Source organism: Eublepharis macularius, chromosome 11 (assembly GCF_028583425.1).
Source record: "Eublepharis macularius isolate TG4126 chromosome 11, MPM_Emac_v1.0, whole genome shotgun sequence".
NCBI classification, from domain to species: domain Eukaryota; kingdom Metazoa; phylum Chordata; class Lepidosauria; order Squamata; family Eublepharidae; genus Eublepharis; species Eublepharis macularius.
Genome location: NC_072800.1, coordinates 90,188,557 through 90,214,515, shown reverse-complemented (window position 1 = coordinate 90,214,515; position 25,959 = coordinate 90,188,557). Strand labels below are relative to the sequence as shown.

Genomic DNA, 25,959 nt, shown 5'->3' with positions numbered 1-25,959 from the left:
CACTCTACGTCACGGGGTTTGTTGGGGAGAAAAAAATGGGCGAGAGGAGAATGATGTAAGCCACTTTGGGTGCCTATTGGAGAGAATAGCAGGGTATGAATGAAGTAAAATAAAACTAAATAATTTGTAAACGAGGGACTTACCCAGTTGCCGTGTGCCCTTCTGGGCAACAATCGCGATATTGTCCATGATGCAACAGCATCACTTCCTGTACATCCAGACGTGAAAGCATCATGTCGCCAGGTGAAGCCGTGGTATTTGGGCAAAAACCATAGAGTTTGGCACAAATACCAAAGTGGTTCTGACGTGACGACAACACGATAATGTCACTACCAGAAATGATATTATTACATTGCTGGAGTGCACACGAGAAAAGTAACATTGAAATCTTAAAGCAGAGTTACTCCCGTCTAAGTTTAGGATTTCACTGTGAGTTTCTCCCTGCTTCCTGCTGGTTGCCAGGGGCAATCTGGCAACCATGCTTGGTACAATACGTAAAATCTCTTCCTGCCCCCCCCCGCCCCGTCCCGGTCACTGAGGTCTTTTGGTCATCTGTCACGTCTCTTGGGCAAAGCTTCTTAGTTGCAGATGTTCAGATTTAATGTACTAAAAAACAACATGCTAGGACCCTCCTAAACCACTTAGATGAGGCATGCCTCTATTTCCCAACACAATTGTGTTCCCTAATTGTGTAAGCATTAGCTGAATAAAAGGCTTAGATGGCGGGGGGGGGGGAATCAATTCAGTAAGACTACATCTCTCTGCTCGCCTGGATAGCAGCTCCCAGAAGCTACATTCCAGTTGCTGATGACTTCTAAGAAAAAAAATGGAACAGAAGCAAAAGCTTGGAGATCATTTGATGGTTTCCCACTGCCACAAGGGTGGTGGGATCTTGGGACAGTGTCCTTGGATGCAAGAGGAAAGAATTCTCTCTCTGTCTCTCTTTTGCTCTTTTGTTCCAGGAAGTGGGCCAAGGTCATCAGTGAAATGATGGGAAACAAAAAGTTTTCAAGAGAAAAAAATATAAAACTTAAAAAGTTTTTCTACTTTATATTCTGGGGTCTAGTCTTGCATAGCTGTCCCCAGGGGTCATTTTGTAGAAAAAGAGCTGGATGAACTCATTAGCATAACTCATTAGCATATGCCACGCCCCCTGACAGCACCAGAAGTATGTCATTAGCATAACTGATTTACATATGCCACACCCCCTGGCATCACCTATTCTGGCTGTTTTGGACCCAATCCTGGCCATTCAGGTTCGAAATTGGGCCCAAAATGGCAAAAAGGGGCTGAAAATGGCCAAAAAGGGGCCCAAAATGGTCAGGATCAGGCCGCTGCTGAGCAGGAGAGTGATCCACCACCCGTCAGAGGCCCTAGCTGGGCCATTTTGGCCCCAATCCAGGATGAAACGGGCCCAAAGTGGCCGAGAGTCAGGTGGGCGGGGTCACCTGTCATATGACCTCTTTAAGGAACTGCCGGAACTGTGTTCCTGCACATTTCCCCTCGAAATGAACCCTGGCTGTCCCTCACATTTGAATTCAGAACTTAGCAGAGATGTACTTAGAATCTGAGTGTGCCACCTGTTGTCTTTTACCTGACTAGGGTTGGCAATAGGCTTGCTAACCTCCAGCTGGGGCCTTGAGATCTCCTGGAATTACAGTACATCTCCAGACTACAGAAATGAGTAAAGAAAACAGCTGCTTGAACCATATGGCATTATTCCTCGCTGGGTTCCCTCCCCGCCCTAAACTCTGCTCTCCCCAGGCTGCACCCCCAAATCTCCAGGAATTTCCAAACCCAGGGCTGGCAACCCTAGTTGACAAACCTGAGGCTGACCAGATTCCCAGTTTTCATACCACCACCACAACCACCCCCCCACAAGTTTCTAGACCTTCTAGATCCAAAGAGAGAAGGCAAAATGTACAGATTTCTGCCTAATTTATGCAACGAGGAAAAGCTCATTCTTTCCCTCTACCTAATAATATGAAAAAAATATGCAAAACAAATCACTCAGATTTGGAGAACATGGGAAAGTTGCCTGGAGGCTACAGGATTTGGGAAGGGGAGGGATCTCAGTGGGGTATAATGCCATAGAATTCCCCTTCCACAGCAGCCATTTTCTCCAGGGGAAATGATTTCTGTAGCTTGGAGCTCAGTTGTAATTCTGGGAGATCTCCAGCCACCATCTGGAGGTTGGTAACCCTAGAATATGGCAATCTTACAGAGATGGTGGATTAACTGGATTATTTCTTCCATGCAGGCAATGGCTGGTATTCATTTCCCTTTGAAACCAAACATAAGGGACTCATGAAGTCTCAACTTCCGTAGGCTGGAACTTGACAAGATCCAAGGAATGGAGGAAATGCAGCAGTGAGATGGCTGTAGCCAGGCAATGCAAGCTCCTGGAAGCTCCTGGAAGTCACACGTTTTGCACAGCATGGGGCCCACCAGCAACAGAGACCACCCAGCATGTACTTGCTTCAAAGCCAAGGGATGAGAGGAGGGAAGAGTGTGCAGGGATTAAGTTTTAAAAGCCCACCCATGGACTCTCTGATCTTAACATGAGCGATCCAAATCATTCCGCTCACAAGCAGGGAGGGCATACAAAGATGCCTTGCTCTGGTTTGACCTTTCCATCACCTGCACCAGGGGTCATTTTGCAGAAAAAGAGCTGGAGGAACTAATTAGTATAACTCATTAGAATAACTCATCAGTATATGCCACGCCCCTTGACATCACCAGAAGTGTGTCATTAGCATAACTGATTTGTATATGTCACACCCCCTGGCTGTTTTGGACCCAATCCTGGCCATTCAGGGCTGAAAATGGGCCCAAAATGTCAAAAAGGGGCTGAAAATGGCCGAAAAGGGGCCCAAAATGGTCAGGATCGAGCCACTGCTGAGTGGGACACTGATCCACCGTCAGAGGCCCGATCTGGGCTGTTTCGGCCCTAACCTAGGCTGAAATGGGCCCAAAATGGCCGAGAGTCAGGTGGGTGGGGCCACCTGACATGTGACCTCTTTGGGGAACTGCCAGAGCTGCGTTCTGCACCAAACAGCTGGTCAGGTTGGTACAGAAATCGTGCCTGGACTGAAGGAAGAGGTCATATAGCAACAGTGGCTGGACACAGCCGAGTTCTACTTCCCCAGGTGCCATCTCTTCCTAGGCTTCTTGACACACTGGTGGAATGTAATTTGTATGAGAATGGAAGGTCAGCTGTGGCCTGCAGAAGCAGAAGCGATCTGAATAACAGTCATTTGCAAGAAGTTTACAGTGCAAGTATGTTCATAACAAAAATGAGAATATCTAGATTTGGAAAGAAGTACAGTTGCAGATTGATTCAGCAACTCAGTCTTGCCCTCCCCCCCTCCATCCCCTGCCAAAAGGCAGATTCATAGAAGCTTCATATCTACAACTTTCCATCAGATCATGAGGGGTGGGGCTGGATGTCTGGGGTCACAGATCCCTGTTTTGGGTTGCCAGAGAGAATGCTGGTGAGCCAAAGGAGTATGTACTTTGCTAAGGAAGGACCTAAGAACAGACTGCTTCTGAGAATGTGCAAAGAGGATTTTGTCAGGGAATAAACATCTCCCAAAAATAGCAATACCCACTCAATTCATTTCATTTTCATTTCATTCCATTTGTAGCCCGCCTTCTCCACAAGCAGGCTCAGGGCAGGTCACAACAATGATAAATAATACATCACACAAGGTTAAACACATCAAATAGGGAAAAATCACATAGAATCAGTAAGTAAAAAGGCATCTAACTCAAATCCAAAAAGGCTGTAGCAAGCAGTAAGATAAGTCACTCAACTAGGAGGGCGTATTTTGGCAGCTAGAATTTCATTTCTAGATTATCTCCTGAATCAAAGAGAATTGCCAATATCTTCATTTTTAACATGCATGACATTATTACTTTTAATTAACTTTAATACTTTGATGTCACAATGAACAGTTCAATATGGGTTTCAACAACAGCTGACCTAAACAAAGTTCATGTTAGAATTTAATAAAACTTTTAAAAAAATCTAAACATCTATACTGTTATGTGTCATTGGATTGGTATTATAAATAAAAAAATATTTATAAAGATTTTCTGATTTTTAGCTCCCTCACTGCTGCTAAATTATTTAATAAATTAATTTTTATGTCATTTATAGTCCGCCTTTCTTACTGAAACTCAAGGCGGATTACATAGTGTGAGATTAGTACAATCAGTATCAAGGACATATCTATAAACAATGGAATAGGGTACAAAGACATAGCATTAGCAAAAATCCAATACAGAGTTGGAGTAAAGCTGAAACAACATAAGCAATTCTAGGACTGACATTAGACAATATAGAACTACCCAGTAGGGTCATATTTGAAGCACAGGTAGCACATAGGAGCACATACTTAACACAATAGATAGGACGTAAAGCAACATAATGGTGAAGTCTACAGTCTCTAACTCGTTAGTGAAGCATCTCCTTATAATACAGCCCTCCTATCTGAATAAAAAGCATTTTTGAGTCTACAAGAGAAAGGTAGAAAATAAATGACATAAAAATAATTCTAAATCTATTAAAAAACCTTTGCAAATTTGCGTGTATATATCCTCTTAAACTGTTTATTGAAATAATAATAATAATAATTTATTACATTTCTAACCTGCCCTTCCCGCAAGCGGGCTCAGGGCGAGGTACAGCAGTTATAAAAATATAATGTCTTTGAAGGGACTATAGGGACTCACATTGTGTAATCCGCCTTGAGCCCCAGTGAGAAGGCGGGCTAGAAAGTAAATTTAAAAAAAAGATTTATTTTACTACTGGGATAATAAAATAATAATGCAGTGGAAGTCAGTATTTTTCAATCATTTCTTTGAACTGCCACCATGACAAAAAACCCCTTATTAGGCAAGAGCCCACTTCTAAGAGGGCGGGGCTGGTGATCGATGACGTTAACGCATTCCCGCCCCTCTGATTGGTCAGGAAGAGCGATTGACTTTCAAGGGGCTGGTAAGGTCATCATGCAAAGCGTGGCCGCGAAGAGGAGCATGGGAAAATCCGAATCCGGGCGGGGCAATGACGAGAAAAAAAGACCCTGCAGACCTATAGGGAAGCGTGTTTGTAAAAGGCGCGGGCCTTGCTGGGAAATGTAGTTTTTCCTTCTTGGCGCCATTGTTCTCGCTTACAGTTGCCAACCTCCAGGTAGGGCCTGGAGTTCTCCCACATGAGTGACATTAGTTCCCTCTGGAAATAACAAATGAGGCGGCAGAGAGAAACCGCGGCCTGTAAAAATGCGCGTCTGCCCTGGTTCCTTTTTAGCGTTACACTTTTTCTGGCCTCCCGCACCCGCTTCCCCGTCACGACTTGCATAACCTCTTTTACCTCAGTTAGCCATCGGTACGTCCTGTCCCTTTGAACGTCTTTCGCGCGCCCTGACGAATCAGAGGCTACGGAATTCGGTGACGTCACGGCTAACCCGCCCTTCCCGCTTGGAAGCGACGCGTTTCGGCCAATGAGAGGCGAAGGGGCGGGGCCGGCGGCGCCTCGGCCCCGTCGCCTCAGATGCCGGCTCAATCGGAGGCGTGACGTTCGCTCGGGAGGCTTCGGCAGGAGAGCGCGCCGGTGAGGTGAGGGCAGGGCCGGGGCTGGCGAGGCCTCGAGCCTCGTTCACGAGCCTGGACTCGTCGTTCTCCTTCAGCGTAGCCCACCTCGCAGGGTTGTTATGAGGGGAACAGGGAGGAAGTGCGAGCTAGGAGCTGATTGGTGGCTTTAAAACACTTTTTTCTTTTCCTTGGCCTACCTGTCAGGGTTGTTACGAGGGAAACAAGGAGGAAGGGCGAGCTAGGAGCTGATTGGTGGCTTTAAGCCACACTTTTCCTCTCCCTGGCCTACCTGGCAGGGTTGTTGTGAGGGGAACAGGGACGGTCCAGAGATGCCTCAGAGGAGGGACTGGGATCGAAATGCACCCAAGAAGCAAGTGAGGATCGTGGTTAGAGGGTCAGGACCTGGGAGACCCAGGTTCGATCCTCTGCTCTGCCATGCGAGTTTCCTTTGGGTGACCTTGGGCCACTTACACGTGCTCAGCCTTGCCTACCTTGCAGGGTTGTTCTGATAACAAAATGGAGGAGAGATCAGCCCCTTTGGATCCCATTGTGGAGAAAGGCAGGGAATAGATACATAAAGTTAAGCCAAACTTTGGGGTGGCTGCTGCCTTGCATTTGGACGGGAGATCCATTTCTCTCCATTTCCCCTTCTTTCTGCAATATTAGTATATGATCCGTGGCACATTTAACTTATGGTTTATAGCCTTTGTCAATCTTTTGTCTCATGGCTTTCATAAGTAGTGGTTAGCATGCGGGAATAGGACCTGGGAGAGCCAGGTTCGATCCTCTGCTCTGCTGTGCATGCTTGCTTGGGTAACCTTGGGCTGCTTATACACGCTCAGCCTCGTCTACCTTGCAGGGTTGTTGTGAGAACAAAATGGAGGCGAGGAGGATGGTGTCAGCCCCTTTGGGTCCCATTGTAGAGAAAGGCAGGGAACAAATACATAAAGTTAAGCTGACCTTTGTTGGGGTGGCTGCCCTGCATTTGGACGGGAGATTTGTTTCTCTTCTCCCCTTCTTTCTGCAACTGAATATTAGTATATGCCTGGTGGCATTTTTGACTTCGTAGTCTTTGCAAATCTTTTGTCTCATGGCATTCATAAGTAGTGGTTAGCGTGCTGGAATAGGATCTGGGAGAGCAAGGTTCAAGTCCCTGCTCTGCCATGCAAGCTTGCTAGGTGAATCATTCTCTGTCTCTCCATAAATTTAGTTTGTTTTAAACAGAAAAAAAGTTTATTGCAGGTGGCCAAAGGCAGTCACTATTGACCCATTAAAACACCCAAGTAAAACATGAAATAAGAGCAACAAATGATAAAACAACAATGCTAAAGCACATAAAATTATATTAAAACACATAGCATTTTCATCAGGGCTTTTTTTCACAGTGGAATGGAGTTCTGGAACCTCTTGAAAATGGACACAGTGGCACGGAGGGCAATCTAAACTCCCCTCTGTCTGGAGATCAAGGGGAGGGGCCACCAGCCATGTGACCATTTTCGCTGAGGGTGATTTAAACTTTTAAAAACTCCCCCCTCTTTCCAGCTGACCCAAAGTAACATCATTTGTCCTGGAAGCATGTGCACATATTGCGCGCACGCACATGTGGTACCAGGGGCACCACCTCCCGTCAAGAGTTGCTCCCTGTGCTGGCAACTCACTGAGTTCCACCACCTCTTTTCCCAGAAAAAAAAGCCCCGACTTTCATTATGCGCTGGTGAAGTAGTATTAGCCATTAATTTGTTTGATTCTTTATTTCTAGCTTTTTTTAAAAAAAAAAGTGAAGCAAAATGGATTCTGCAGAGTTCAAACCTTCAAGAGTTACCCTTGAAACAAAATGACATTCTCTGCTAGGGTGTTTAGCAGACAGAATGAGGAAGAGATCAGGTGAAAGACAGGAAGGAGATCTGTGTGAGTGCCGTGAGCCTTTCTGGAGGAACGGTAGGATGAAGATGTGCTAGATAGATAGAGGAGGTGGGATAGATTTATTTATTTAACTTATATACTCCCTCTCCACCATGTCTGGTGCTCAAAGCGGTTTACAACATACATATAAAATGCAAACATTAAAATCAACGATACAACAAATGCAGTTAGTGATTGTGTCTTAGGGTCAAGCATTCAACCACGTGTGTGTGTGTAAAGATGTGCGTCTGAAGTGCGTGGAAGGGTTCTGGGAATAGAATGAGTTACAGAATGTGTAATCAGGACAACCGGTGATGATGCAATTGGAGGCCTGAAAGGGGCTGGCAGTGAGAATATGATGCAACTGAGGCGGAAGAATGAGAACTTGTCCAAAGTTGATACGTAAGGGAAGTCTCTGTGTTGTAATATCAAGTAGGTGCTTTCAAGGCTGGGACGGTGTTCCCCAAACTTCTGATAGCTGAGATTTTTTTTTTCCTTAACTGAAATTATAGATGCTGCACCTGGAAAAGTTTCTTTTTAAAGTAGCTGAGGACTCCCCCTCCCATATTTCACTGGGAATAGCAGTTCTGGGCATGTCTCCTTAGGGAAAGTACTTCTGCTGTCTAGGCAAATGATACTCTGTGACTCGGGAGTCCCGTGTGGCTCTTTGACCTGCCATTTGTGGCTCTTCTGAGCCCTGTTCTCAAATGCGGCACTTCAATCCTCCAATCCTTCTCCACAGCTTCTGAACTCCCATCCTAACACCAAAAAAGCTGCCTGGAGGAGAGCAATCTGGCCACTGAGGAGACAATACAACCACTGCTGCCATCATTCTGGTAGCCACACCAAGAGCAATCTTGCCACAACGAGGTAGGGGTGATTTCTCTCCCCTTTCTCCATGACTGGTTTGCTCTTTTCTGGGTGTGTTGGCAGTCTCACTGTTGCCTGAGCTGCTGAGCCAGAAGGCACAGAGGGAAGCCTTTCCGTCACTCCAGATACAGTATAGTTATTATTATTATATACAAAGGCTGGCTAAGGTTCAACAGTGGTGGGCAGGGAGAGCCCTACGTGCGCAGAGATACTCTGGCAATTAGAGGGTTGTACGTCTGTGTTTGGGGCGATGTGCTGGGCATACAAATGTTACGTGGCTCTTTTTGGTTGCTGGTAATTGTGAATATGGCTCTCCATGAGCTGTGGAGGGTAGTTTGGCTGGTGAATGGTCCATTCACACATGACCAATGAAGAAGCGGCAGGAGTACTTGCCAACAATGGGGGATGACTGGAAGAAGGCAAGATCAGAGCAGCGTGTCACGCAGTGACGTATTTATCAGATACTTGAGGCATACCAGAGCCTCTGAAATGTGTGGTGGACCCACATTTCCGAGCACTGATATTTGGGCATTGTCAGTTTAGGGCTACCACCTTTTGAAAACCTGGGCCGATTCCAGACGGCCCTCTGCAATCCGAAACGTTGCGCGTTGTCGCGCGTCATTGCGCGGAAAACGCAAAATATCGCGTTTTCTCGCACGAGTTTTGCGTGAGGTCGCACAAAACTCGTGCGAGAAAACGCGATATTTCGCGTTTTCCGCGCGATGACGCGCGACAACGCGCAACGTTTCGGATTGCAGAGGGCCGTCTGGAATCGGCCCTGCTCTGTGGCATGTTCCCACTGCTTGAGGCCTTTGTTGAGTTCCATAATTCCACACTCAGGAACGGTATGAAGCTTTAGCTCCCTGTCTGTATTCATGTCGTGGCTAAAAACTTGTCCTCTTCTTTGTTTAACGTACACTGGAGAATTGGAATATATGAAACAGCCAAGAGTTACTAAGATGTCATTAACGTCTGTGACTTGATGTCTTCCTAAGGCACTAGGAGATACCCCAGCGTTCAGGCTGATTTAGTGCCATGGGTAGTTTTAAAGAATAGCTTTGTTCTGTTCCTTGTTTTCCATATCCTTTGTGAAAAGTCTCTCTCTGACCTTCAGCTTTTAGTTGGACGGTCATTATTGAATACTGTCTCGACTCTCGTGAGGTTTTAGAAGCTTCCTGTAGCTTGATTAAGGGACGGGGGTCAAAATATCACAAATTCTGTTTGAAATAGTCAGCTTCCGTTTCACAGTCCCTAGATTTCGGGGGCAGCCTTTGAGGCATCTGTCTTCTTAGAATATCTTAAAATTCTTAGAGTATCTTAGAATTGGTGCCTATTTCTGCTCCTCTTGACACGTCATAGCCTAGACATTGCCAGGCCCTCAGTGGCCTCTCCTGTCCAGCCCCACCCTATCCTGGGCCTTGACATAATTCAGAAAGGCTTCTGCTGCTTGTAGGCCGAGGACTTTACAATCCTTGTTTTTTGCATATTGTGTTAAATGAGAGGCGCCCGCTCTTTAGCGGCAGAGCTGGGTCCTTCTGCTATGACCCCTCCCCACACTTCCATTGGAAGGTCTCACTATTGTGACTTGAGGGCAGATCAGCAGTGGTGCTTCACAACACACCTTGTACTTTTCATTTGCAAAGCACAATAACTGTAGTCAAAGAGTGCAGACTAGCTGTCTTGACTCGCCTGTACAAGTTATTTGAAAAGACCGGGATTGGATGAAACCAGGCCTAAAATATGCCTCGGCAAAATTTTCAGTCCATTCTTCGCTACCTTGCTCATCTGTATGCTAAAACAGCCAGTGGGAGAAGCGGGCTTGGCCTGAACCCAGGTGATGCTATAGTTCAAGGGTGGCCAAACGTGCTTAATGTAAGAGCCACATAGAATAAACATCAGATGTTTGAGAGCTGCAAGGCGTGATGCGTTGAAGTGACTTCAGAGGAAGAGGCGAGTTTGGGGGAGTGTCCTGAAACTGACATCACAGGAAGGGGTGGGGTTTTGGTGCAGTATGCTGGAAGTGCCATAATCGGAAGGGGTGGAGCTTAGGAAGAGCCGTCACCTGACCTTTGACAAAGGTGATATCACATCCTTGATAGGCTTCACCCACAAAGTACCCAGGTATTTTCTAAGTTGGACCTGGCAATCCCAACATTTTTATTGAAAATATGAAAGACGTGCAAAGAAGGAAAGGGAGGGAGGGAAAGACATGGAAGGAAAGAAGGGAAGGGAGGGAAAGAAACTAAACTAAAATAAACTGTACAGCCATGGCAATACTCAAGAGACCTCTGGGAGCCACACAATATGTCTAGAAGAGCCACATGCAAGCCGCGGTTTGGCCACCCCTGCTATAGTTTCTTCCTGATAGCAAACCCTGAAATAATGTGTGTCCCCTCTCGATCCAGAGCCAGGCTATACTAGCCTTGAAAGAAGGGCTCTTCAGCTTGGTTGGTCTGCTGTAAGAAGTACACCTCTGTGGGGTTTTGAGTTATCTTAAGCGCACAGCAGCTTGTAGCATCGATGGATTGAGAGGAAGGACATCAGACCGCTAGATGCTGAGCTAGCCTTCTAAGCATCTGAACCATAAAGCTGGATTAAGCAAGGTCTGAACGAAATGTAAAGAACTTCTGGGTTTTTCAGCAGAGGATGAATTTAGTTGTTTCTTAATGGTTTTCTTCTTCTTTTCTTGCAGTCAACATGTCATCCTCTTCAGAAACTCCTCTCCCTAGCTATGAGACAGAAGAGAGCCAGACCTCAAAGCTGATTAAAAAGTCTCGGGAGTCACCGTTTGTCCCAGTTGGTAAGTCATCCTTACAGAGTTTATTTTACAATTGCCTCTTTGAACTAGAAAAAAATACTCAAGTGCCCCAGGGCTAGGCAGTGGGTGTGAATATAATGCAGGGTTAATCCGACAGTACAAACAGGAAATTGCCTTGAAATATTACTTCCTCGTTCTATCCAGTATGGGAGCAACTGTGATTTCTTAAAGTCTGAGGCATCCAGGCCTATTCTTCAGGAAATAGCTTTAAGTTGGGGACTTGAGCGTGCTCATGTTTCTCATACATGTATCCTTGCCTAATGTACCAAGAGGGAATTGATATTGCATCTTTGTAGGACTGCTTTACCCACGCAGGGACGTAAGCTTGACGTCCTACATCCTCATTGTTGGCTGAATCTTTGAAAATGCCATTGGGGCTGAAGTGGCAAGCTTACCTCTAGCAGTCACTACACGTATATACGAATTGGCAGGGTGCGTTAGAGGATCTGAACTTTGCCTCAATCCACCTGAATGGACAAGGAAGTCATCTTGAGGAATGCTATGTAGTTCTGCTACCCAAGTTAGAAAGGGGCAGTATAATCAATCACTGGCTTATGTGATTTGTGATGTAGGATGCCAGCAGGGCTTTTTTCCTGGGAAAAGAGGTGGTGGGACTCAGGACTGCACAATGACGTCACTTTGGGTCAGCTGGAACGGGGGGGGGGTCAGTTTGGGTCAGCTGGAAGTTTAAATCACCCTCGGCGAAAATGGTCACATAGCCGGTGGCATGTGACCATTTTCAAGAGGTGCCGGAACTCCCTCCGTTCCCTGGATGCTAGTATGCCTGGGAACCTTCACTACTTTGACAGAATAACAATCAAAAGATGGGATTGCTAAGTTCTAACAAATTGGAGACAGATCCTCCACTTAAAACTATGCAGCAGACATTAAACTTGGGGGCCACAAGGTGATGCTTCTCAGATCAGATCTAATCTATGTCCTTCATGTTACCAAGATACCAAGTTACTGTAGAATACTAGGAAACATCGAGTACATTTCTGCTGATGTGTTTGACCTGTTGGCCAGGAACCAGAGAACCATCTGACTGGTTCCCCTGATTGTGGTGTGAGTGTGGGGCGGGGGGAGGGTTGTAATCTTTTGACTTGGTTTTTGAAATAGCAGTCCTTCATGCTGAGAGATATTTCAAAAGCAGTTTGTAATGGGGGTTGGGGAGGCAGGTCTTCAAAGGGGGGGGAAAGCCAAAAATTCCTGGGTCCAGGCCAACCCCTGTTGTGAACCTAAGCAACTCCTTGGATCCTAGCCATTGCTTTTACAGCTGCTTTGAATGGAGTTCAGCAGTAAAGAGTATTGCAGTATTACAGCAAAGGCATATAAACTTTATAGTCCAATCCCTGACTGGCGCTGCCTTTCTCCGCTTCTCCAGGCATTGCAGGATTTGCAGCCGTGGTGGCCTACGGGCTCTACAAACTGAAGCACAGAGGGGACACCAAAATGTCCGTCCATCTGATTCACATGCGTGTGGGAGCGCAGGGCTTCGTCGTGGGCGCAATGACCTGCGGTGCGTACCAAATGGGGAGAGTGTGTTCCGCCCTGCTGATCCTTCTGTTGGCATTTGGCCTATTAATCATTCCCACAAATCTTTGTTCCAATTTATTACGGTGTCTGCAAAAGGGGTGACTTGAACATACGGTGCACACTGAATTCCAAGATGGCAACATGATGGCAGAAATCATATGCCAGCACTGTTATTTATTTTATTTAAAATATTTTTCTGCCGCCTTTCTGTCTAGTTTGGGGTCCCCAAGGCGGCAAACAATCAAATGTGATTAAAACAGGCTTTTGAAATACATAGTATAAAAACAACTACAGTCAACAATTAAATTAAACACACACACAGGAAGGAGGGTCAGTGAGCGAAGGCCAAATGGAACAGAAAAGTCTTTACCCGCTGGTGGAATAATAGAGGGGGGCGGACAAATCTCCCTGGGGATAGAATTCCATAATTTTGTAATTAGTTTCTGCCCTTTTGTTTTGTTTTTTTCAAAAATTTTTATTGGATGGGTTAACAAAGATAAACATGATAATCAATATCGATGTATTGTCGAAGGCTTTCACGGACGGAGAACGATGGTTGTTGTGGGTTTTCCGGGCTGTATTGCCGTGGTCTTGGCATTGTAGTTCCTGACGTTTCGCCAGCAGCTGTGGCTGGCATCTTCAGAGGTGTAGCACCAAAAGACAGTGACACTGAGAGATCTCTGTCTTTTGGTGCTACACCTCTGAAGATGCCAGCCACAGCTGCTGGCGAAACGTCAGGAACTACAATGCCAAGACCACGGCAATACAGCCCGGAAAACCCACAACAACCATCATAATCAATATCATTTTCCACCCCATTACATTTTCCCCATCCTTTCCCCCCTCCCTTATCTAATGACTCCCAACAGTTTTCCATACCCAACTTAATCTAAAGAATATATACTATAAATTCTTAAAATCTATAATAATATGTATAATATATATCTGTATAATACATACTAATCTAGTCTATTTAATTGTATTAACTATATCAGTATAATACTTATCTAACTTAAAAGTATACAAAATATATAAGTATATAATAGGTACGTATACTAACTAAATATATATATATATATATAATATACTAATCCTTAAATACCTATTATCTATATTATAAATCTATTGCTTCTAGTACATCACAAAAATATTATATGTACTCCCTTTTACCTATTCAACCTTATTATTCAACCTTATTACTTCCCATATGAATACACTATCTTACTCTTAACTTTATAATACTATAATACTATAACTCTATACTAATCCAGTAAAATACAGTAAAATATACCCCCTTTTAACCTTAAGTAAAGTTCTATCTCCCCCTTAACAACTATCCAAAGACCACAATTTCCCCTTCATGTCCCACTTTTTCTCCACATATTTCTTGAATTTTTCCCAACTTAATGTATATTCCAATACTTCTTGCTCTTTCAATTTCCTCGTTAGTTTGTCCATTTCTGCCATATTCAGAACTTTCAAAATCCAGTCTTCCATAGATGGTATCTCCTGAGTCTTCCAGTTCTTGCCCTTTCGTGCGTGCCTTGTGGCTTTGTGTGCATTTTGCTTATCGGGGCAGTGTGAAGGGCTGAGCGAGCTTCCGTTGAACCCTGGGATTGCATCTTGAAAGATCTACATCTGACTAGATGTGTCTTACCGTGCTCCTGCCCTGTCAAACTCCTAGCTCTGTCTTTCACTGCAGCCTCCCTGAGAAGTTGCACTATTGTTGGGGTATCTTCCTCTTCTGTATATTCAGAGTTCTATAAAGGATACAGAGGCGAACATGGTAGCTAGACAGAAAGAGCTGTTAGAGGCAGCTCTAGTTCTTTTCAGCAAGGTGACCGACAGATCCTCAGCTAGAGCGAGCAGCGGGATTTGATCATCCCTTTCTTTTTCCTTGCCTTTCCTTCAGGAAAGTGTGCATCCCGTTGTAACAGGCTCTGCTGTCTGTGTCTTAACTGAGCTTCCACTATTCCAAAGGAAAGAGTCATCTTTTCTCTTGGATAGCGTTCAGCAATTACTTCCAGACCTGTCAAGCAAAATTGTCCTTTTGAACGGTTTGCTTCTCAGTACATTTATTTATAAAAGGTTCTTTATTGCTTTGCCGCTTCTAATCAAAGTACTCTCTACACTGCCTTGGTCAGGCCACACCTGGAGTATTGTGTGCAGTTCTGGAGGCCTCACTTCAAAAAGGATGTGGACAAAATCGAGAGGGTGCAGAGGAGAGCGACAAGAATGATCAGGGCTCTGGAGACTGAGCCCTAGGAGGAAAGACTGAGGGCCTTGGGAATGTTTCGTTTGGAGAAGAGGAGGTTGAGGGGGGACATGATTGCTCTCTTTAAGTATTTGAAAGGCTGTCATTTGGAGGAGGGCAAGGAGCTGTTCCAGTTGGCAACAGAGGGTAGGACCTGAAGCAATGGGCTTAAATTACATGCAGAAAGGTACCGGCTGGATATTAGGAAGAACTTTTTCAAGGTTAGAGTAGTTCAAAAGTAGAATCAGTGGCCTAGGGAGGTGGTGAGCTCCCATTCACTGGCAGTTTTCAAGAAGAGGCTGGATGAATACTTGTCAGAGATGCTTTAGGCTGATCCTGCACTGGGCAGGGGGTTGGCCTAGATGGTCTGTATGGCCCCTTCCAACTATGAGTCTATGATACTCAGACACCTGTTAGAATTTATTTCTTTTATTGGAAATACACCCTATTTTTTTAATGAAGCAAGTAATTAGAAAATATATAACTATTAATATAAGTCCTACAAAAATAGAACACAGAAAGGCAATCAGAATTACGTTTGCTAACATTTCCTAATTAACTCTTTAAGTTTAAAATAATCAAAGCTCTTACAAAATGCATTAAGATTTTCATAGCCTACAATGCAAAGATAAAAATCTCACCTAATCTTCATGAGATTTCTTCCAATTAGAACTCTAACCCATTATCTAGATTAACATGTTTTATAGGTTATCATATGCAAATATCTAAGATCTTTTCACTAATAGCATAAGCAAACTATGATTGGTTTAATGCTTCGTTGAATATTCATAATTTCTATTGCATAATCTTCTAATTAGCCCAAAAATGACCTTATATCCAACTTGCAAAACAAAGCTATACATTTGAGAGAAATGACAGAAAGAGTTAAGATACTAGATCACTATTGGTCCAGTCTCTGATAAAGAAACATTAATCTAGATGGAGTCCACTATTTTTAATTAGCTGTCAAAAGATTAAAGCGCACCTGTTTTGGTTACCTAACACTAAAAAAATGCATAGACAGTTCATGCAAAGTTTAAAAGTTCACCCAGAATACAAACCATTACTATGTATTAGCTTAACGTTGATTAGTATAATGTGCTTTAATCTATATTACTGCAATACCATGTAGTTGGAAGGAGTAATTGTAGTATTCTAGCGTTTCTGTCTCTTCTCAGCTGTTGGTTGGGAGCTGCTCAGCTGTAGCTTCTATATTGTTCCGGGTATTTATTTAACATACATATAGTCCACCTTTCTTACTGAGACTCAAGGTGGATTCTGTAGTGTAAGTTAATGCAATCGATGAGATGTCTAATAAGTAACAGAATAAGTTACAGAAATCTGAAACAAAGCATAAAGTATTAGATATGGTATGTTAAACAATGTAGAAAACAGTGTTACATAAGTAGAAAGTAGTGCAGTGAGATCAGGATCATACAGCAAACAGATAATACATACTACATGCAGTGGTACGGTCCCATTGTGCTCTCCGGAACCATTTTATTATAATATAGCCTTATTCATTGGAGCTGCCGTGGTGCCTTCCTTTCAGCCAGATAAAATCCACTTTGAATTTTATCCTGATTTCACTAATAACAACCCTTTTCTTTTCTCTCTTTGTCTTTCAGGTGTGCTTTATTCGATGTATCGGGAATACTTGGCCAAACCCAAACCCTAGAGAAAAGCCAACCTGTGTGTGCTGATGTTCTTATGTGCTTGAGTGATAGACGTGACACTGAGGTGGTTCAGCAATGAACACAAAACACGAGGGGGTAGTTCTAAACAATAATACATCTCATTGCTAGTGTAAGCACTTCTGTGCTGCCAGTCGAACTCCAGCTTAGGTTGTTGTGCTCAGTGTTCCCCTTTTCTCGATTGAGGCCACACACTTTTGATAGTCTGTAGATTTCACCCTGCTTCACCTTTCCTTTTCACTGTTCAGAATGGGCAGGTACTCTTTGTGGTCCAGAATTTCATTCCTTGGTGCTCTTCTGAAGGCTGTGATTGGAGTAATGAAGCAAGGAAACGGAGGGAGGTTTGCCACAGTTTATGCCGCGCTGATCAAAGAGTTACAAGAACCTCAGTCTGACTCTCACTAGCTCTGAATTCTTTAAAACCTTTTTAGCTCCTCTAAGACAAACTGTGTTGTGGGTTAGTCCCTGGATTCCCCCCCCCCCCATCTACATTATCAAGCCTTAAATAATCAATTAAATTATTTTTTTTATTTATTACACAGTAGTAATCAAATTGTGGCAGCCTGACTACTTTGGCTGGAGGAGACATTGCAGTTTCTTACAATTATTTTTGTAAATTGCACATTTTTTTGTTGGGTGTATGTTACACAGTATTTTAAAGATCTTCAAAGTTCACTCTTGAAATAATTCTAGCAGTAAAAACCTCTTGGAATGCTTTGGAATATTGGTTATGCTGAGTATTTTCTTCCACAAATCACCAAGTGATGTTTAACAACAACTAGGTGTTGATTTCTAACAGACTTGGGAATTATGTGTCTGCAGTGGAGTTTAAAATCTGTAAAAATCTCAAGTTGTTTGCATTCCTTACATCATGGTAGTGAAAATAATGTTAATTCAGTACATCTGTCTAATCCAATGACTGGTTTTATTAAATACGTTACATAAGAACAATCTTACTGTGTGACAGCAGTGATTTGTGCAGTCTTGTTGACTGATAAAAGCATGGACAGTACTAGTTATCCTCTTCTGGAAAACAATCTACGTATGTAATATCTTCTTTAGGACCCCCTTTCTGTCTGTCATATAGCAGTGCGCGAACTTTCAACTTTCCTAGAACTTTTCATCAGACCAGATGTTACAAAAATTTTAAAAGTGAGGGAAAGTAGAGTTTTAAGCAAATTTTGGGCTTGTGGTATTACAAAGACCTCTTCGTGCCAGCTGACAGGCAAGTAAGAATAAAGTTTCACGTTGCTACAGGGTCCTCTTCTGGAGCCAGTTACATCAGAGGAGAAAAGAGTAGATACAGAGCTACAGTATCATGGGGGTACTAGGACTGCAGCTAGAACAGATCTTAATAGTAAAAAATAATACCTTTGCTCTTAGTCACTTGGGAAGCCATTTCAGCAATCTATGCTTTTTTTCTCTGAAACTCAGTAGTTTAATTTCTAGCTAAATTTAATTTGCCTGTGAATGTAGTGTCTTGTAAAATGAGAGAGAAATCTTTGCTGTGTTGATTTGCAAACACTTCATGCAGAGAATGCAAGTACACCTCTTAGAACAAGAAGTCAGAATGCTAACCCATGCCTCTTGAGTGTGAACTGAGAGGCTTATTGAAGGGCGAAGAGGGGTGGATTTTTCCCAGGGCTGCTTTTGGTTTGAAAGGGAAATAACGATGTGTGGTACAGGACCAAGGCATGTAGTCTGGAATTCCTGCAAGAAATTCCTGGGAGAGCTTCACCTGTTCAACTTAGGCTGGTCCTGTCTATACCCTTTTGTTGAGAAAAGCGTAGTCAATAGTCCTGGGTTCAAGGCTGTAGCCAGTTTTCTTTGCCTTGGCAGCTGTATTTCCGAGAGAGGAGCACTGAAGAATAAGAAAAATCTTACGGCCTCTTTCATGCCTCTCGTGTAGAGGCCTGGGTGAACCTAAACATATAAAAGTGATGGTTTCAGTTTCAGCTTTTTCAGGGCTAAGAAGGTTATTCTTCAACTCCTAGGCACTTACTCATGTTTAAAGAGCAGCATTCTTAAATAAACTAAGTTAATGCCTTTGGCCGCTTGGCCATGCTCACAAACGTAATGCGTTTTTTCAAAGGATGACTTAAGCACATGATGGAGCAGGCGCCTGAACGCTCTTCCCTAAGATGGGATTGTTTAAATGGACAGAGGCAGGCCTGATGTTTGGAGCACAATTTGGACTTTTAGGGGCGCTGATCCCGTGTCATTCCTGGGGTAGACAGAGCTGAGTAGGGTTGCCAGTCTCCAGGTGGTGGCTGGAGATCCCCCGGAATTGCAACTGATCTCCAGGTGACAGATCAGTTCCCCTGGAGAAAATGGTTGTTTTGGAAGATGGACTCTATGGCATTATACCTCTCCCCTCCCCAAATCTTGCCGTCTCCAGGATCCATCCCCCAAATCTGAACTTTCCTAACCTGGACCTGACAACCCTAGAGCAGCTGAGCTACCTGGAGGTTGGCAACCCTGCTCACGATCTGGAGCTCACTTGTCATTGCAGATCTCTAGGTTCTACCTGGAGGTTGGCAACCCTGCTTATAATCGAGGCGAGTTGTCATTACAGGAGGTTGGCAACCCCAGGGCAGACAAGCTGTTTTCCCTTTCCCTGCTTAGGCCCTGCAGCGTCTCCATGGCGACGGTTGCCATGGCAACCGCGTCCTGCTCCGAGGCCTGGCGCTAGGCCTCGGCCTCCGTGGGAAGGCCTCGCCTGGCAAGACCCGGCCGGAGAGGTGAGGAGGGGCAGGGAGGGAGAGAAAGCCGGCAAGTCGCGCTCTTCTGGGGGCAGAAAAGCGAGGTGGGAAGGGTTGCCAACTCCACTGTGAGAAATTCCTGGAGATGTGTGGGCGGAGCCTAGGGAGGGCAGGGTTTAGGGAGGGGCCTCGGCAAAGTTTCATGCCATAAAATCCACCTTCCAAAGAAGCCGTTTTCTCCAGAGGAACTGATCTATGGGGCTTGTTAATCAGTTGTGATTCCAGATCTCCAGGACTCACCGGGAGGTTGGCAACCCTGCTGCTGGTCCTCTTCTTCCCCTCCCGTTCCTCCCCAGGGATGCAAGTAGGAGGAAAGAGAAGAGCCATGCTTCCTGCCCACTCCCATTTAGGACCCCCTTCTCAAAAAAGGAGCTGTGACTCCCGAAAGCTTACACTCTGGAAATCTTGCTGGTCTCTAAGGTGCCACCGCGCTCAAATCTTGCTGTTCGAGGCTACCGCTTAAAACTTCTTTTTAAAGTGTTTAAACACATTTGCAAAAAGGGAGGCTATCCAACCCCCAAATTCCACACTCTGCAATTGCCCTTCTTTTGCCGCACCCCCTTTTACTGGTGCCCATCCTTGCCCTATTCCCGTTTTGTCTTTGATAGCAGGGTTCCCAACCTCCAGTGGGGCCTGGAGACCTCCCAGGATGTCAAGTGATCTGCAGAGCTCAGTTCCCCTGAAAATGTCTGCTTTGCAGGGTGGACTCTAGGACCTTATACCCTGCTGAGCTCTCCTTCCCCTCCCCAAACCTCACCCTCCCGGGGCTGCTTCCCAAATCTCCAGGAATTTTTAACCCCAGCGTTGGCAACCCTATTTGGGGAGTGTGGGGTGAAGTCATGTGAATATTTTTTCATTGTAATGCTTAAACTCAAGGTTTTTCTTTTAAAAAAAGAGCTTAGCTTCCTCCATTCATATGTTTAGAAATTAAAAGGGCTAATACAATGCAGGCAAGAGGTGGATCCAGGAGGCCGATGCACGCCCACAGCCCCCCTGCAAACCATACATCTTATGCAGATAGCAAAATGTTGCAAGAAGTTTTTGAGCATCGAATTAGTCAATAGAATTAAGCAGTGATTTGGAGGGGCTCCTGAAAGATAAACAGAGTCATCTTGGTAAAAGCTTTCGCTAATTTTTCCGAGTGCCACGAGATTTTCTGCTGTTTTGGATGCCGCAGACTAAGGCTGAGATTATGCACATTTACTTGTGAGTAACAGGATTGACTTGTGAGTAGACATTTATAGGCTTGTGCTGTACTCTGGGTGCTCCCTTGAATCTGAAATGGGTGATTTCTGTCATCACAATAATTAGCAGTGATCTTTGGAACCAGTCAGGTTTCTGATGGACTGCGTCCCCTACTCGTTAGTTGGTTGGTTGGTTGGTTGGTTGGTTGGTTGGTTGGTTGGTTGGTTGGTTGGTTGGTTGGTTGGTTGGTTGGTTGGTTGGTTGGTTGGTTGGTTGGTTGGTTGGTTGAGACTCAAGGCAGATTACACAGTGTACATCAATGTAATCGACAGGATGAGACATCTAATAAGCAATGTGACGGAACCAGTATTTTTATCCAGCTTTTCTCCTTTTATGGAATCTGACCTTGAAAAAGACATGCGGTTGGTTGTGCATATAGATGACACCCAAAACCAAAACTTCAGAAATATTATAGAACATTTTACATAAATATTAAAAAGCAATATGGCAACCCACAGGCTTAGACCCACATAGCGAGTCTTTTAACTTCAGTGGACTTCTGTGAGCCTGCCTGTGCAGGGAGGGCGGAATAAAAATCGAAAATAAATAAGTAAGTGCTGTCAAGTCACAGCCAACTTATGTCGACCCCGTAGGGTTTTCAAAGCAAGAGACATTCAGAAGCGGTGTGCCATTGCCTTCCTCTGCGTAGTGCCCCTAGCCTTGGTGATCAGCCATCCAAGTATTAATTAAAGCTGACCATGCTTAGCTTCCAAGATCAGACAAGACCAGGCTAACTTGGGCAATACATATGCTTTGAAGTCGTAACTGACTCATGTCAACCTCAGGACCATGGAGTTTTCAAGGCAAGAGATGAATAGAGTTGGTTTGCCATTGCCTTCCTCTACATTACAACCAGAGCTGATTTTGAGGGGGAACGCGCAGGAACGCCATTCCGGTAGTTCTCCAAAAAGGTCACATGTCAGGTGGCTCCGCCCACCTGATTTTGGGCCTGTTTTGGCCTGGATTGAGGACCAAAGCAGCCCAATTCGGGCTCAAAATGGCCAGGATCCGGCCCAAAACAGCCAGGATGGGCCCCGAAACAGCCAGGATCAGGCCTCTGATGGGTGGTGGATCACTCTCCCGCTCAGCAGCAGCCCAGTCCTGACCATTTGGGGCCCCTTTTTGGCCATTTTCAGCCCCTTTTTGCCATTTTGGGCCCCTTTTTTCAGGATTGGGTCCAAAACAGCCAGGATAAGTGATGTCAGTGGGTGGGGCATATGCAAATCAGTTATGCTAATAACACACTTTCAGTGATGTCAAGGTGCGTGGCATATGCAAATGAGTTATGCTAATGAGTTCCTGCCACTCTTTTTCTACGAAATGACCCCTGGTTACAACCCCAGCCTTCCTTAGTGGTCTCTGGCTGTCCCTGCTTTAAAAGGGTATGATTCTTGTTAGGATCACACCATCAGAGTCCTCCACAACAACCTTCTATGCATCGTTTGCTAGAAAACTCTTCAGCCATTTCAGGTTCCTTGCAGTAAGGTTCGTATCAGACTTAAGATGCCTCATGAGTATCAAGTGATTTATTTGAGGAGCTCCACAAAAGCAGGGGGCTCCTCTATTCGTTTGAACGTCAGTGTATGCCCTGTAGGCACAATGGAATAATGTGTAGAAAGAACTACATCGATAGTCCTGTTCTGGCAGAGCTCCACATATTCAACAAATATCCTATGTGTGCACATGAGTGGCTGAAATGGGGCTTCTTTGTAGGAACAGGAATATGGGGCAAGCGTGATGTGGTTGAAAGTGGACAAGAGAAGCAATGTTACAGGAGTGGAGGAGGGAGGGAGAAAGTATTATTTAGGAAGCTGTTCTAGAAAACACTCTTGAGGAACGGGCGTTCTGGCCTGACCGTTGTTTTCTCCTTTGCTCCTTTTAAAAGTAAATAATGGAGTCGGACGAACAAGTGAACGAAAATCTAAAAATGCAGTTTAAGACGCTTCAGGAGCAGCAGCAGAAAAGGATGCAAAATTTGATGGAGAAAAAGAAAGAAAAGCAGCAGAGTCTCACCCAATGCGATAAGGATGGCCCAAACGAGATCTTTGGAGTCCGAGATGATCTCGCTTTATCCACGCTGGTGGCAGAGGAAGACTTCAGCAAAAGGTAAAAGGTCCCTCAACTTTTTTGATCTGGAAAACAAAGGCAGGATAGGAAGTCTCTGTATACGATTTTCAAGTCCACATTGCAGATCTGGTGCTTTGACTGCATTGACGTACCGTTGAGTTGCAGGACCTCAACGCTGCTGCCGTCCCTGTGCTAGCGCCTGCGTGGCATGAGGAGCAATTAGAAACAGATAATCGACACCACATCGCTCTGGATTTAAGATGTTCATAATATTTGACCACTTTAATCCATGTCAAAAGGGCAGACGTTTATGGTGGGAGCCTATAAAACTTACTGGCTTCGATAGTTAAGCATGAAAGGTGTTTTACTAGGCTTTGCACGTGCAAACTTGCTGGGCAATCCTAAACAGAGTTTAGAGTCCGTTCTCTGAAATTGCCGTTTTCTACAGGAGAAGTGATATCTGTAGTCTGGAGATCATGACTAATTCTGGGAGAACTCCAGGCCCTACCTTGAAATTGGTAACCCTCACAGAGTTGCACTCTTCTAAGTCAAGGGCTTTGAAGGTTATAAATCTCTTTCAGATTACACTGTAAGTTGTCGTGGCCTTGTCTGAAGTTGAAATGACTGCCTGGAGCCAAATCCGAGCATTTAATAGTATTAGTATGCCCCCGATTGACAGCTTGAAAGAAAGTTATGCAAATATCGACCCTCGCATGGACTAAGAGAGCGTAGAGGATGCTGCCACTGAACAAAGCTCCCTGTTCAACTCTTTCTACCCATAAGGGTTGAGTCAGCGTCTCTTCCTTGGGAAACACCACTAAGCTACTACAGGGTCTTCCAAAAGTAATTGAACAACCAATTAGTGCTGGTCCCATAATATTCCTAAGTTTATAAGCTCAGCTGTATTGAAGCAGACCGTTGGTCCATGTAGTCCAGCTTCCAGCTTTGCACAGTGGCCACCAGGTGCTCCCCGGCAGCCTACAAACTTGCACATTTGAGAGTCTCTGTACACGAGACATCTTACGCGAGAACGCTCAAGTAAGTGTAGGGAGATGCAATGCTACCCGGAAAGAGTAGTTTAACCTCTCTACAGAGCCGGCAAAGATCACTCCTCAGAGGGTTTGTTAATTTCCTCTTCACCTCTCCAAAGACTCTGTTGGGGGAAGAGGAAATTAAAAAAACCTCTGAGGAGCCATCTTTGCCTGCTCTGTAGAGAGGTGAACTTGACAGAGCCTTTGGCTCTATCTGTTTAAACTGCTCTTCCTAGCTAGCATTGCGTCTCTCTACACTTGAGCATTCTCGGAGTCAAAGGAAGTAGCCTGAGGAAGGTGAAAGCAGGGATTCAACCAGGGAAATAATCTGTATTTAGTCTTGTCAGAATGCTGGCTCTGTCCTTCTCGCTTCACCATCTCCACTTTAAAATGTTCACACTTGTCCCTTTGTCATGTCGTCGGCCATCACAACATCCTGCAGCAATAAGTTTGTTTATTTATATAATTAATTAATGTATACCCCGCCCTCCCCACGAATGGGCTCAGGGTGGCTCACAGCATGCATACAGTACAATAAGTTAATTATAAAAACAATAAAATCAGAAGTACAATCATTGTACAGAAGTAAAATAAGAAGAACAATCATTAAAACAGTTTCGGCGCCGTCTGTGTATAGGCCACTTAAATAAACAATCGACAGCTGCATATGAGCCATAGCATGTGAGCGTACACATGGCCAAGGGCAGTCACAGAAAAGGTGGTGGTCTTAGGTGGAAGGGTGAAAGGACACCTGCTGGTCCTCAGCCAAAGGCCCAGCAGAACATCTCCGTTTTACAGGCCCTGTGGAACTGTAACAGGTCCCGCAGGGCCCGAGTCTCCAGCGGGAGAGCGTTCCACCAGGCCGGGGCCAGGGCAGAAAAGGCCCTGACCCTGGTCGAGGCCAGAGTTCCAAATTACTTGTGGTGCATGTGAGCTACCGTTCCTTCTGAAGCCAAACCGGCAACAGCCGTACACGCTGGGTAATCATTTCTTCTCTTGTTTCCCAGATTGCTCGAGGATGAAAATGAACAGTTGCAGCAGCAGCTTCGAGAGACCTTAGATGAAAACGGCCGGCTGTACAAACTGTTGAAGGAGCGAGACTTCGAAATCAAACAGCTGCAGAAGAAAATAGAGGAAGAAAGGCTGGCCTTGATGGGTAAACTTGCTAGGTCTTCTTCTTGACCTCTTGGTGGGTTGATACAACTTCCATGGCATACAGCAGTCATGAGGTCCATACACCAGCCATAGCAAGCAGATGTTTATTTAGAAGTGAAAGATAACTCCAGTTAAGGCTTGATGTACGTCACCAAGGGCTTACATTCTCCACTGAGTAAACCCAGAGCAAATGGTGCAAAGCAATCAGTGTGATATAAGCAGGTTTCAGTTTTGTCATTTTATTTCGGTGGCAGCATTTTGTGATGGTGAGAGGTAGGTTGTAGGGGGTGGCGGAGAGTGCCCTGAAGTCATAGCTGACTTATGGTGACCCCTGGTGGGGTTTTCATGGCAAGAGACTAACAGGTTTGCCATTGCCTGCCTCCGCAACCTTGGTCTTCACTGGAGGTCTCCCATCCAATTACTAACCAAGGCCAACCTTGCTTAGCTTTTGAGATCTGATAAGATCGGGCTCACCTGGGCTATCCTAGTTGTAGGAGAAGCTGATATAATAATAACAACAACAACAACAGTCAATTTATATACTGCCCTTCAAGACAACACCCACTCAGAGCGGTTTATTATTATCCCCACGACAACAATCACCCTGTGAGGTGAGTGGTGCTGAGAGAGCTCTGAGAGAGCTGTGACTGACCCAAGGTCACCCAGCTGGCTCCAAGTGGAGGAGTGGGGAATCAAACCCGGCTCTCCAGATTAGAGTCCTGCCGCTCTTAACCGCTACACAAAACTGGCTCTCTATGCAGCTGTTGGGCACTAAGAAAGCCGTGGAGTTGCTCAGAGCAAGGCAAGTCAGTTCTTTGTCCACAAGAAGCCCAAGCCCATTAGAACATCTTGGCCTTTCAGAAGCCACTTTGGCTTCCTTTTTGAAAAGGCTTCTGTGATGTTCCCCAAGGCCAGAGAAGAGAGGCAGTGCTCTTACTTCAGGCAGCCACTCCCTTATCTCATCATCGGCCCTCTTGTGCTAATGCTACCTGACCTTACTTCCCTGTGCCACTTTCACCTGTAATCTCTT

General features: G+C 44.9%; 2 protein-coding genes across 3 annotated transcripts in view; both read left to right on the top strand.

Annotated features, from left to right (window-relative positions):
• The first annotated feature begins 5,538 nt into the window (after nucleotides 1-5,538).
• HIGD1A (HIG1 hypoxia inducible domain family member 1A) lies at nucleotides 5,539-17,620 on the top strand. Of its 2 annotated transcripts, none has more exons than XM_054990764.1 (4): nucleotides 5,539-5,619; nucleotides 11,060-11,167; nucleotides 12,570-12,704; nucleotides 16,604-17,620. In XM_054990764.1, the coding sequence occupies exons 2-4, from the start codon at nucleotides 11,065-11,067 to the stop codon at nucleotides 16,651-16,653; spliced, it is 288 nt and encodes a 95-aa protein (XP_054846739.1). In that variant the 5' UTR covers nucleotides 5,539-5,619; nucleotides 11,060-11,064; the 3' UTR covers nucleotides 16,654-17,620. The 2 variants fall into 2 exon arrangements, with proteins under 2 accessions (XP_054846739.1, XP_054846740.1); XM_054990765.1 differs by having other exon boundaries at nucleotides 5,558-5,614.
• Nucleotides 17,621-22,473: 4,853 nt separating this feature from the next.
• The window catches only part of CCDC13 (coiled-coil domain containing 13), a 31,075-nt gene continuing 27,589 nt past the window's right edge, over nucleotides 22,474-25,959 (top strand). The window contains exons 1-2 of the mRNA XM_054991615.1: nucleotides 22,474-22,782; nucleotides 24,782-24,930. Coding sequence (XP_054847590.1) covers nucleotides 22,568-22,782; nucleotides 24,782-24,930 — 364 coding nt within the window. The 5' untranslated portion in view covers nucleotides 22,474-22,567. The remainder of the gene's footprint in view (nucleotides 22,783-24,781; nucleotides 24,931-25,959) is intronic.

What these genes read in the sequence shown, in the direction of transcription:
- HIGD1A (XM_054990764.1), top strand. Translation starts at nt 11,065, where the DNA reads ATGTCATCCTCTTCAGAAACTCCTCTCCCTAGCTATGAGACAGAAGAG. An exon ending in GTCACCGTTTGTCCCAGTTG is followed by an intron (nt 11,168 to 12,569) that starts GTAAGTCATCCT and finishes CCGCTTCTCCAG; the next exon opens with GCATTGCAGGATTTGCAGCC. An exon ending in CGTGGGCGCAATGACCTGCG is followed by an intron (nt 12,705 to 16,603) that starts GTGCGTACCAAA and finishes TTTGTCTTTCAG; the next exon opens with GTGTGCTTTATTCGATGTAT.